The sequence below is a fragment of the Notechis scutatus genome, chromosome 3 (assembly GCF_049901735.1).
Source record: "Notechis scutatus isolate UNSWTSFEM ecotype Mainland chromosome 3, rNotScu1.2, whole genome shotgun sequence".
In the NCBI taxonomy this organism is placed as follows: domain Eukaryota; kingdom Metazoa; phylum Chordata; class Lepidosauria; order Squamata; family Elapidae; genus Notechis; species Notechis scutatus.
This window is the reverse complement of record NC_142011.1, coordinates 59,313,457-59,326,290: the sequence shown is the minus strand read 5'-3', so window position 1 is coordinate 59,326,290 and position 12,834 is coordinate 59,313,457. Positions and strand designations below refer to the sequence as shown.

General features: G+C 41.1%; 1 protein-coding gene across 2 annotated transcripts in view; it reads left to right on the top strand.

Moving 5' to 3' along the window:
- The window catches only part of POMGNT1 (protein O-linked mannose N-acetylglucosaminyltransferase 1 (beta 1,2-)), a 31,434-nt gene extending 26,436 nt beyond the window's left edge, over positions 1 to 4,998 (top strand). For both annotated transcript variants that reach the window (XM_026665794.2, XM_087960201.1), the window contains exons 21-22: positions 682 to 791; positions 4,693 to 4,998. In XM_026665794.2, coding sequence (XP_026521579.1) covers positions 682 to 791; positions 4,693 to 4,774 — 192 coding nt within the window. In that variant the 3' untranslated portion in view covers positions 4,775 to 4,998. The remainder of the gene's footprint in view (positions 1 to 681; positions 792 to 4,692) is intronic.
- The last annotated feature ends 7,836 nt before the right edge of the window (positions 4,999 to 12,834 follow it).

Genomic DNA, 12,834 nt, shown 5'->3' with positions numbered 1-12,834 from the left:
TCTGTCTGACTTGGAAATCTTAATGATTTTAGCAGACCATCAAAAGGAGAAAAAGCTAAATGTTAAAAGTTTATGTTAGGAGAAAATGAACTTGAGACGTAATACAAATCTGTTTACAAAATTTTAATCCAACAATAATTCCCACATTCAGTTATATTTTCTATCAGATTTATTTTTTTAAAAGAAACTTGGTTTTAACATTGATTCATACACCCATAGAGTTATTTACCATTCTGTTACAGAAGGAATTCTTTCCTAATTTACCTAATATTTGCTTTTGTATTCTTTTTGCATGTCAGATTATAAATTAATAAAACTATGAGAATCAGAGAAGGAATTATGTGTACTTTCCATAAAAAAGTATGGAATATTCTAGTAACTGTTGCCATGTACAAATATAATTCTTTTTGTAGGTATATTTGGTTTAATAATTGGTAAAAAGATAACAGGATTAAAAGATTAAAAAAACACCCACCATTAAAGCCTGTTTATTTTCCCCCTTTACTTCTTGCCACACCTGTGATAAGGTTGCAAAGGCATTTCTGCTCATATTTAGGCTTTACCATATTGCAAGCAGGCAATGAAAGCTGCTTAGAAACACTCAACTGGTTTAGATTTTGAATCTTTAGTCCCATATTTCATCCAGTCTTGCTGTCAGACACTTATAATTTGTTTTTTTAGTGCCTCCACATTTGGGATCTGGATGTCCGGGGGAATCATAAAGGACTATGGCGGCTCTTTCGGAAAAAGAATCATTTCTTGGTTGTAGGAGTCCCTACCTCTCCATATTCGTAAGTCATCTTTGTGTGTCAAATTAGACTTTATGGTTGTATAAAACTTGTCTTTTTCCCGTCAGACTCCTATGGGGAGATTATTTGGCTAGCCACCTTCTCCTTTGATGTTACACATGTTGTTCTTAAATAAAATATCAGATCAAATGATTTTTCCCCCCAAAGGGAATAATGGAGACATCTCCTGTTATGAGCCTCTGCCCATTACTTGGATATTTAATGGATTTAACCATATTTAACCGCTCCGGAGCTGGCGCCTCCAATGCGGAAGCAGTGGCACGTTATGTGCCGCCACGTTCAACACCACCGCTCCCCTGCCACCTCTTATCATCCCCAAGGAGGCTGGCAGAGGGGCACTAAGAGGCAGCAGGAAGGCGTTCGAGGCACCGGCTGGCCCTGCAGTTTCACCCATTGAGGCGCTGGCTCCGGAGCTGTCTACAGTCAGTGGGTGAACCTGCAGGGCCGGCACCTCGAATGCCCCCCTGCCGCCTCTTAGCATCCCCAAGGGGGCCAGCAGAGGGGTGCTAAGAGGCGGCAGGGGGGCAAGTGTGTCAAATGCGGCCGCGGTGGCACGTTACATGCCGCGGCTTCCGCATTGGAGGCGCCGGCTCTGGAGTGGTGTTAGTCAATGGGTGAACCTGCAAGGCCAGCCGTCGCCTCCTTTTGGCGCCCCTCTGCCTGGCCTCCTTGGGGACGCTAAGAGGCAGCCGGAGGGTATTCAAGGCGCTGGCCCTGCAGGCTCACCCCATTGATTGTTGTACCGCACTGGAACTGGTGCCTCGAATGCGGCAGCACGTTGGGAAAAGCCACTGCCACCACTTTCCCAAAGTGCTGCCACTGTCACATTCTGTCTGTCTGTCCGTCCATCTGTCCATCCATCCAAAAGGTCTGTCTGTTTGCCTGTCTGCCTGCCTTCCTGCCTACCTACCTACCTACCTACCTGCCTGCCTGTCTGTCTGTCTTTCTGTTTACCTACCTATCTATCTATCTACCAATATAGATCTATCTGTCTACCTATCCATCCATCCAAAAGGTCTGTCTGTCTTCCTGCCTGCCTGCCTACCTAGCTATCTACCAATATAGATCTATCTATCTATCTATCTATCTATCTATCTATCTATCTATCTATCTATCTATCTATCTATCTATCTACCAATATATATCTATCTATCTGCCTGCCTGCCTGTCTCTCTCTCTCTATCCATCCATCCATCCATCCATGTTCGAAGCGCCGGCCCTGCAAGCACATTGGGAAAGTAGAGCAAAGCCAGTCTGGGAGGGAAGGAGGGAGGGAGAGAGAGAGGGAGAGAGAAAGAGAGAGAGACCTGATGCATCAGATTAAATGAGGCCTAGTTTAGACAGGCCCTTTTCCACATTGAAACATCTTTGCCAGCACATTGAAACCTCTTGGGCTTCTATTAAAGGTTTTGTGGACGAAACACGGTCAAGACTATCAGGAAGCTCTCACATTTTGTTGAGGCTTTAAATAGGATCCATTGGATCAGATCTCCACCCTAAGAATTACTTTTCCCCAATGTATTACAGTGCCAATTCTGAAGAAGGTAAAACCAAGATGTACTGGTAAATTACAAGGAGAACACACACACACACACAAACACACACCCTTCTAACCCTACTGGAGCAGGTGATTGGACTAGAATAGATATCTCATTATCTTTCTCCTCCATCCCTCCCTTATTTCTTTTTCTTTCTGTCCCTTCCTTCCATCCCCCCTTCTTTGTCTATCCATTTTTTCCCCTTTTCTCTTTCTTTTCTTCCTCTCTTTCTCTTTTTTCTCTCTGTCTCTTTCCCTCTTTCAGGCTCACCCTTTAGATCAGGGGTCGCCAAACCTTTGAACCTCAGGGACCACCAAACTCATAATTTTAAATCCCAGAGACCACTAATATGAATTTTGACTGACGGTGGCTTTCTGGCGTTGGTGGGAGAGAGAGAGAGAAAGAGAAAGAGAAAGAGAGAGGGAGGGAGGGAGGGAGGGAGGGAGAGAGAGAGAGAGAGAGAGAGAGATCTGATCCAACCTCTCTTTCTCCCTCCCTCACACACACACAGGCAGGAGTGGGATTTAGACCCCTGATCTAAAGCTCTGGGGAGGCCAATCATAAATTAGAACACTTGCTAAACAACCGGCCATTAAGTGAGGACCACTTGTATTTGGTTTGCCAGTCACCTGGCCACGCCCACCCAGTCACATGACCAGCAAGCCATGCCTACCCAGTCACGTGATCAGCAAGCCACACTCTCAAATAAGGCCACACCCACAGAAATTTGAATCCCACCCCTGGGTGGGGGGCACCAAGGATGAGTTTGTAGCACCAAGGGGGCGGTGGACTTAAAAAATTTGGGAACCACTGGTGTAGACCTTTAGAGCAAGAAGCACTAATGGGACTACAGAGACCTTGTAATCCTTGGCTGTAGTTCCAGAGGTTTTCAGAAGTTATTCTTAAATTGCAGTTTTTAAACATGCGGAAAGAAGAAACTGTTAAATTCGCAACAGGGCAGCAATCATATTAAAGTAGTTTTAATTACATTTACATGTAGATAACAGATAACAGATAATCAGAGTTGGAATGGATCTTGTAGATCATCTAGTCCAACTCCCCGCCCAAGCAGGAGACCCTACACCATTTCTGACAAATGGCAGTCCAATCTCTTCTTGAAAGTCTCAAGTGATGACGCTCCCATAACTTCTGAGGGCAAGCTGTTCCATTGTTGATCGTTCTCACTGTCAGAAAGTTTCTCCTTATTTCCAGGTTAAATCTCTCCTTGTTCAGTTTCCATCATTCCTTGTCTGGCCTTCGGGTGCTTTAGAAAATAGCTTGACCCCCACCTCTCTGTGGCAGCCCCTCAAATATTGGAAGACTGCTATCATGTCCCCCTGGTCCTTCTCTTCGCTAGACTAGCCATGCCCAGTTCCTGCAACCGTTCATCATATGTTTTAGTCTCCAGTCCCCTAATCATCCTGGTTGCTCTTCTCTGTACTTTTACTAGTAAATATACATTTAATAATATCAAATGTTGTCCAAGTCCCACCCTTTACTTTTTGGAAAGCAGTGCCCAGTCTTCAATGGCTCAAGGTTGACTCAGCCTTCCATCCTTCCAAGGTCGGTAAAATGAGGTCCCAGATTGTTGGGGACAATATGCTGACTCTGTAAGCCGCTTAGAGAAGTTTGTAAAGCACTATGAAATGGTACATAAGTCTAAGTGCTATATTGCTTAAAAGCCAGATGTGAACCTTGGGCCAGCATAAATTTTGCACTCTTGCTATTCTGTGAATCATAATGATTGTTCAGAAGATCTAGAGATATGAAGACATTTAAACTGAGGATGAGAGAGTCATAGGGACAACAGATTAGAAGAGTCACTTTGATGGGAATAGCAGAGCCTAATAAAAGCTCAGGAGGAAAAGGAAGGCCTCTACTGGATATATACAGCTTATTTGGTAGTGGATGGATGAAAAGTTCTATTGTGTATCTTCAGAATAGAACAACTATGAAACGATAAGCAGGAAGGGGCAAATGCTAAAAGATGCCCTGCATTTAGGACATACAAAATATTCCAAATTCAGTCCCCATGTAAAAGCACTGGATACTTTATTAGTTGGATATTATGGAAGACTGGTACAAATCAGACAGCACTAGGTTAGATGGATGTATCGCAATCCACTTTACCCAGCTTGCATTTCCCCTAACCTCAGTCATTGACTGATATCTTAGAATTCTAAAGTTGAGACTTGGTGCTTCTAGAAAACAGTGGATAAGAAAAACTCTGTAATACTTTGCCCCTTGAGACAGTTTTATATATTGTGTTACTCATCCTGTTGAATGTAAACTTTCCACCTCCCTTTCTGTACTGGTAATTCCAGACCAATTTCCTTTTTCCCTAGATTCAAAAAACCTCCTTCGGTGACCCCAATCTACATGGAACCCCCAGCCAAGGACGAGGCAGCAGGAGCAGAGCAAACATGAAGCAAAGCATGGAGCGTTGACCATATTGCCTTCATAGCCTTCAGGATAGGAGGGCAGAGGAACACTTAGAACTCTCTGGGACTGGCTTTTCTCTGGAAGTCTTGAGAAGTAGGACAAGCCAAAGGGAGCTCTCCCCAGCCCCCATCCTCAGGCTGCTACTGAGAGAGGATAAATTGCCTTGGAAGAACAGGCATCTTTAATATTTTTCTAAGCCACTGAAACAATGCAGTTGTCTCATTTTTAATATTGATGCTTTACTAATTGTGGGCCACTATTTCCCCAAATTGGGGTTGGCCTAAGGGAGCTGTTTGAAAGGGACTGAGTCCCTTTGGAAGCTCTCTCCACATTGTTTTATATATATATATATATATATATATATATATATATATATATATGTATGTATGTATGTATGTATGTATGTATGTATGTATGTATGTATGTATGTGTATATGTACACATGTACACATATATATTAATTTATTAGTTTGCTGCAGTGGTCAGCCACCTTCTAGAGGCTGTTTTCTTGCTTTATATTTCTGCTGGTTTTTGAGGTGAGTCACAATGATGGGAAATGTCTCTGGAGAGCATATGGGGCTATACCTTAAACCCACATACCACCGCCTGGCTAGTGACTTTATGACCAGTGATTCACATGCGCACAAAGAAGAGTTTTGTGACCTTGGCTTCGTGATCAAAGGATGCAAGCTGCAAAAGAACTGCATGTATTTACTGTGTATTGAATGGTCCTGATCACTCGGTCTCAGAATTCCCCTTTTTCCCTCTCTCATCCTCTCCTCCCATTGGGCAGAGATGTCAATGAAAGGTGATCCCTTTCAAAGCTATGGATTCTAGGTTCCCAGTGGGTCTGCCTGGATTCAGCTAAGGCAGTTGGTCTTGGTTGAAATACCTGAAAAGATATAGGCTATATGGTTTGGTCATTTCCATAAAATGCCTGCAGGAAGAGCTAAGCAGAGTAAAGACGAAAAGTGCCTTGAGCAAGCCTGTGCTGGCCTGGGAGGTGTATCAGGGTGCAGAAGTAGTAAATGAATCAGATTAAATCTTACTCGGGAGTGAGGCTGGTCTGTAGGTTTCTGAAAATTGAACTCAGAAGTAGCCAGCCATCATGGGGTCTTTCTACCACTAATTATGACTCCGTGTGCTCTCTCTCCTATGATATAAACTGACTCCTCTCCTGTTAAATGTGAGGTGCAGATACTAAAGGATTTTGCCCCCAAAGGAAAATCCAAAGGGACTTGTATGCACTGGGGAAAGTTTTGATACTAAGTCCTAACAAAGGGCAACTCGGGGCTCTACTAGATAGATAATCAGAGGTGAAAGGGTGTGGGGAGAGAGAGGAAGCAGCAATTCAGGGATAAAGAGGAAATCATAATTTCCTCTTGGATATCCTGTGCCTTATGGGGAAGAGGGAAGGTTTAGGTCTCAAATATGACTCTCAATATGTTCACACCATGAATAGATTAAGGGGAAAGAAAAGGAGCATTTCCCCTCAAGGGAACAGCTAGATTCTACTTTTGAGACCACCTTTCCTTCGTTTGTTGAGTTACCTCTTTGTGTTTTCCTCTTTTTCCTCACTGTCCTCCAAACTTGTCCGATACCAGTATGAGTTAAAAGAGCAAATATCTTTTTCTGCCCATAAGGCAGCTTGAAAACTTCTTGAAGTATCTTGTTTGGATTAGTTAGCTAATGCAAATTTCTCCTTGAAACCCAGCCTCCTGCTTATTCTAGAGCTCAAGGGTTTCTGTGCTTGAATGAGACCTCAAGTAGAACATATGATCTAACACTCTCCTAAATCCTATATTTGCCGAGGTCACTGGTCTGCTGCATCACTGCAGTTTTCATTGGCAAAGTAGCGAATAGTTCATGCGAGGATTTCCACCAACAAAAATTGTGGTCCTCTTGGCACTATCAGTCTTGTTTGTAAAGATGGTGGTCTTCCATTTGCAGGATAAATGCGAACTCCAATGTGGGAGTACAACCGTGCTGTTTTTGCTCTGCCTTGACTTCATTTCCTGCCCTGTTGTATGAAGAAAGAAACACAGAAGAGACATAACTTACTAAGATTCCTGAAAGGGATGTCGTTATGTGTGTTTTAAGTATGCAAATGTGCATAAGAAAAAAAAAACCGTTCTGTGCAAATGCAGGTGTATGAAATAGCTCTCATTCTGAAGCCAGTTGCACTTTGGCCATTTTGTGGAACTTGGCATAGAACTTCCTTTTTGGACTCATGTAGTCTCCCAAAGCTGAGAATATTAAGTAGCTGGTTCTGTTAATGGGGAGTAACTTCTAAATTCGGGGCTGAGAAGTCAACAACTTGAACTTACACCTTTTAGAAGCCTGTTGTGTTTTTCCCTTTATTTGTTTGGCCCCTTGGATTGATGAAAACAATCCAGTTCCCTGATCTATGTTCAACCCTTAATACTGGTGATAGAGACTCCATATCAGAAACAGATGGTCCTAAAGGCTGTTTTTGGGGAGTGGCGGGGCAGGAGGAGCAGGAAGAGATTTAATAGATTTGCTACCAAGTGAATATCAATCAATGCATGGCCCCCTTCTATTTGTAGGTGTAAATTCAGATTTAATATTAGGGTGTTCAAAATCCTTGATCTTGAAAGATGGAGTAGGCTACATTTGGTGGGGGGGAGGGAATTCAGGAACAGACTTCTGGCCAGTGCTAATCATTAATGTGTTGCGTTCTCCCTGCCTTCACAGCTCTGATGTCCATTGTCCCTTAAATCCTTGGTAGAGAAGAGCACATGCCACTTCCCTCTGTTGCAGTTTCATAGTAGAAAGGCCATTCTTGCAAACCTAGAAACCCTGCTCACTTCATATAATACTTCGATTAAAGTGGTGGAGGCTCTTACACTTACAAGGTCCATCCCTTTCAGAACTGCATTTTCTGTACAGTGATGCAAGGTTACTTTGTTAATACAGAACTTCTCATCAAGGCCAATTCAGCCTTGAAGGTAAAGGCAAAAGTCTAGAGATCCATAAATGCCTAGCTCTTCATTCATCAAAAGGCAGTTGGAGTGTATTAAAGAAAATTATTTGCCCCTGCTAAGCCTGTGTAGCCAAGAAGGAACAATTGACAGCAGGGGAAGAAAATGGCAAGAATATGTTTATGCTGATTTTATTTTCCTTTCATCTAATTGTTGTTTTTTTAAAAAAAATATCTCAGAATTGTTCTTTTTCTTACCAAAAATGCATCTTTGTAAAATTCCCTGAAAAAGTTTACACCTGATGCTTCTGTTATATCAATGTACGGTTTGGAGAAAAAAAGAGCAGTATTCATCTCCTGGATTAAAATGAGATTTTTTTTGTCCTCATCAAACAACAAATAAATTTAGGGGATCTGATATGTCTAGTGCCATTCTTTACAGACTGCACTGTACAGAAAATGGCAGGTTGAAGTTTCTCTCCAACTAGTTTCTTATGCTAATACACTCATTCTGGTTAGCCACTCTTGAAGACAGGCTACTAGGTGAAATCAATTTTATGAGAGTCTACAAGGCACTGATTATTTAGCTCCTTAAAACAATTGGTGTGTGTGTGTAGAGTGAAATAAGCAATTGATTGCCCTTTTTGAGATTTTGTTTAAATTTGAACTGTCGCAAAACACCTAGCAGTTTTCAGGCATGCCTAAAACATTGGGATATATTCAGATATTGCTGGATTGATGGTCATTTTGTATAAGATCTTGTGGCCTAAACTACTTATCAGAATGCAGGTCCAATCTCCCCCCGTTCTCGATACAATTATGCTTGGCTCCATACTTGCAACATCAAAACTGGTGTTATGGTCCTCTGAGTAGATTCCATCTTGGGTAGACTTACTCTTGCTGCCCTTTTTTCTATTGTTGATCTCTCTCTCTCTCCCTTCCCCTTTCCGTTTCTCTTTCCCTCTCTCCTTTATTTCCCCCTTTCTATTGTTCAACTTAAGCAAAGTATACCTTTGTGGCCTGAATGCTCCTGGTTTGTGGGGAGGCATCTCTTCTTGCATGCAGTCAGAGAGGGAAGGTTGAGAGGTTGAGTGAAACTGAGCTGGCTGCTTTGGGGGATCTCATGTGCCTGTGTTTTCCAAAAAATAAAGATGGCAGAATTGTTGCATCTCCTGTCTTTTACATCTCTGTGCATCGTGATGTCCCTTCCTGCAAATAAAGGCTGTCCTTTTTTAGTAGGCGTGACATAGATTGTCATTTCATCCTGAGCAACTTTGACAAAAGTGTTGTGTTCTCCACTCACTTATCCTCTCGGGTCCTCAAAAGGCACAAACAATAAATTCTGTCCTGGGGTTTACAGAAGTTTTCTAAATTGATCATCCGCAAACACTACAGTTAGTCCTCAACTTACAGCAGTTAGTGACAATTCAAAGTTACAACTGCACTGGGAAAAAATGTCTTATTTTTTAAAATAGTTTTTCACACTTAACAACCGTTGCAGCATCCCCATTGTCATGTGATCAACAATCAGATGCTTGGCAACTGACTCACATTTATGATGGTTGCAGGGGTCACATTTATGATGGTTGCAGGCAGGGGTGGGATCCAACAGGGTTAACTACCGGTTTGGTGATTTACGAAGTGCTTCCCTGCACGCTGCGTGTGTGTTTGTAAATCTTCATCAGCTTGCTGCCTGGGCAGCTGAGCAGCACTGCGTGCAGGGAAGCAGCGTTTGAAAAAGCACTTTTCCCCCTGCTTTTTCAACCGCAGCTGTGCCTCGCATGGCAGCTGAGGTTGAAAAAGCAGGAAATAAAGGTCAGGTAAGAGGCCAGGTGGGCGGGTGGGTCAAAACAGCAGCAGACATAGAACCGGTTGTATGTCTGCTGCTCTTCAGAGCTACCGGTTCTACAGAACCAGTAGAATCCCACCCCTGGTTGCAGGGGTCACCTTTTGCAACCTTCCAGCAAGCAAAGTCAAATGGGAAAGCTAGACTCACTTAACAACCATGTTACTAACTTAAAAACTGCAATGATTCATTTAGCAGCCGTGGCCAGAAAGATTGTAAAATGCGGCATATTCACTTACCTGTCTCGCTTAACAATAGAAATTTGGGGCTCAATTGATGTCGTAAGTCAAGGACTACCTGTACTTAGTCCAATCAGGTACAGAACGTCAATAATGTTATTCAAGGTGGGGCTACCCATTTTGTTTCTATGTTTTTTCATCTTTTCCCCCCACCAGACATTTTGCTCTGTAGTGCCAAATAAAAGAACTGTTACGTAGAACCACTAGAGGTCCCCAGCTCTTCATAAGCTCCAAAGGGGCAAGGTGTTTTTAAGCACTGGTACGTTTTTTGGAAATATAAATGAGCTGAGCTGAATCAAAAAAATATCAGTCTGTGGGCTTGTAAGGTGAATGATCTCGCTATCACTTGCTCCAGGTAAGAGACAAATTATAATGCTATGTCCCTGTTCAGATGAAGGGCAGCCCCTAAAAAGTGGCGTGGTGAACATTTATAACTGAAAAAGTGTGTTCCTTTTAGTGTTGTATAAATTTATTCCACTAAACTCCACACGTGCATCTACTGTAGTAACTTGGCAAAAGCATATTGTTCCATTCAAACCCTGTTGCCCAATCAGGTACATTAAAACATGCTGTTTCAAGCACAGATATCCCTTAAAATCTGAAAGACAGAAGCCTAGTTTGAATTGGCAACAGAATTGCCAGCAACATTGAACAAAAAATGCCATTAGCAGCTTTGCATGCACATGTTGAAAAGTCAAAAATCTGAAGAGAAAATGCATTACATTTTTACTGTATTAAAGTAATGAACAGCATATGTCCATTTGTGCATGGTTGATTTGGCATATTTGCCAATGGGGGATGCTTTCTTATAGCATTGACTGACCCTATGATATTTTACGTCTATTAAAATATATACTCCCTTGTAATGCAGTTCCAAAGCTGCCTTCCTTTCCACATAAAAACAATGGCAGAAAATATTTAAAAAATTGTATTAAAATGGAGGGAATAAAGATTAGATCTTCATAGTGTTCTGAATATTTTAAATAACACTTCAGCCTTTTCTGAAGCTATATTGTGGACTTTTCCACCATAAAGGGCACAACAATCTAGTAGATTATCTGATCTGGCAGAAAAACAATCATAGTTAAGAAATGATGCAAACTCAGGTGCTTTTATGTGCCTTTCAAAGAAACATTTAAATGTTCCTTTGACTCTTGGTCAGTTGTAAGCCTCTTTGGACCAAATGCAACCATGATCCTTGACGAGTGATAGAACTGCATAATGAAACCAATGCACAAAATGAAAGCATTTATTCATATTAAAATGTAGTTCATTGGGCATAAGCATATTTCCCACTTTTGTTCATAAGCAACTGAGTCAGAGAAGCAGGCTATCTGTAATAAGGGAAGTAATATGAAATCATCATGCCTTGTAGCCATTGTCCATGCCTCATAACCTCCATGAATTTCTTACTTACATTTGAAACCTCAAATTGATGGCTATCTATAGAGCCATGACAACGTATTTTGCATATGTTTTACACTCTTTTCTGGAAAAGTGCTTCCTTTGATCTGTCCTTATTTTCCCACTCTGGTTTCACTGGCTTTGAATAAGTTTTATTTTGTGTATGAGTTGCCTAATCTAAGACAATTTAGATTAGGCAACTCGCTCTACATCTTTCAGTTTCATATGGTAGTACCAGTAAGAAAAGGATATCCTTTTACTAATATTTTCCAATGACATATTAACTTCCACCACTGTAAGGTTAAACTGTAACTTATGCAAATGGATATGAAAAATCAATAGCGCTAGCGGGTGAAAAAGATAAATAGGAATAAAAAAGCTTGTACATGAATGACGTCAGAACAGAACAGGTAAGGGCACAACTGATGCTTGGATAAGATGGCTGTTACAATATTAAACATTATAATGCTTGTAATTCTTGTTAGTTGGCTTTTTTCTTTGCAGAGAGTGAATGAGGAGTGTTCCGTAATCCTTAATTCTCTCTCTGTGGAACACAGCAGTGTAATCTAGTTATTAGTTGCCTGGTATATTTGATGGAAATGACTCAGATGGTTTGTATTTGGCGTTAACAATAAATACGGAGTTTCCTTAAGCACAAAAGTCAGAAACTACAAAGTAATGAACTATACTAGAAGTATCGAAGAAGGCAAGACAAAAACAAACAGAATATCTGGCTAAATCTCAGAATAATGTTCAGAAATTATTTCCAGGGAAGAAATGGGAACTGGCCAAAATGAAGCTGGTGTCTGATGGAATAAAGAGCTGGCAAGTAGAACAGCTCTTTGTAATTTTTTACAACAAGGAGAGGACTGGAAATCACCCACAAGTACTCCATACATAGAGTTGCTTCTCACAAGGAGGCTACAACACAACAATCTCCAGTATGTTCAGCACTTTAGGACAAGCAAATAGACATCTTTTTACTCAAATCACAGTCGGCACCTTCAAAAAGACACTAGGTTCACAAAGTTTTAGAATTAGAATTCCCATTCTAATCATGGGAAAATATTTGTTAACTTAGTTATTAGGAATCTTTGGATCGTCAAGTTTTATAGCACCAAGTATGTTTACTTCAATTCTTAAAGAAGTTTTAAATATAAGTTCAAGGATTTAAAAAATAATTTTGGAATAAACAGCAAAAGGGTGATTAGAACTTTGATAATGAAAAGTGAAAAGGGGACTAAAGATCTAGATGGATTTGAAATAAAATTTTTGAAATTAATCATAATCTCCCTGTGGGAAAATACTTTTGTTTTTGAGCATCTTTCTGTCTTCGTGCCTGCCTTTCATCTCGCATAACTCTGTGCTTTCTTTGTTATCATTTTGCAGTCTTAATGGAGCTGTTGGTATATTGATTCTTCTTTTAAACTAAAGAAGTCCCAGTGGTTAGGGTTAGGCTTCTCTTTTTTGATAGTAGTTCTATAGTTCTAGGCTGGCGCTACTCTTCCTTTGTAGTGTGGCATGGGTAGCCAAAAGAGCTAAGATGGTGGTTGTATAACAGTGTCATGGAAGCTCTGCCTGTTGTGTGCTGCACATTAAAAAAAAATGGAAGTTT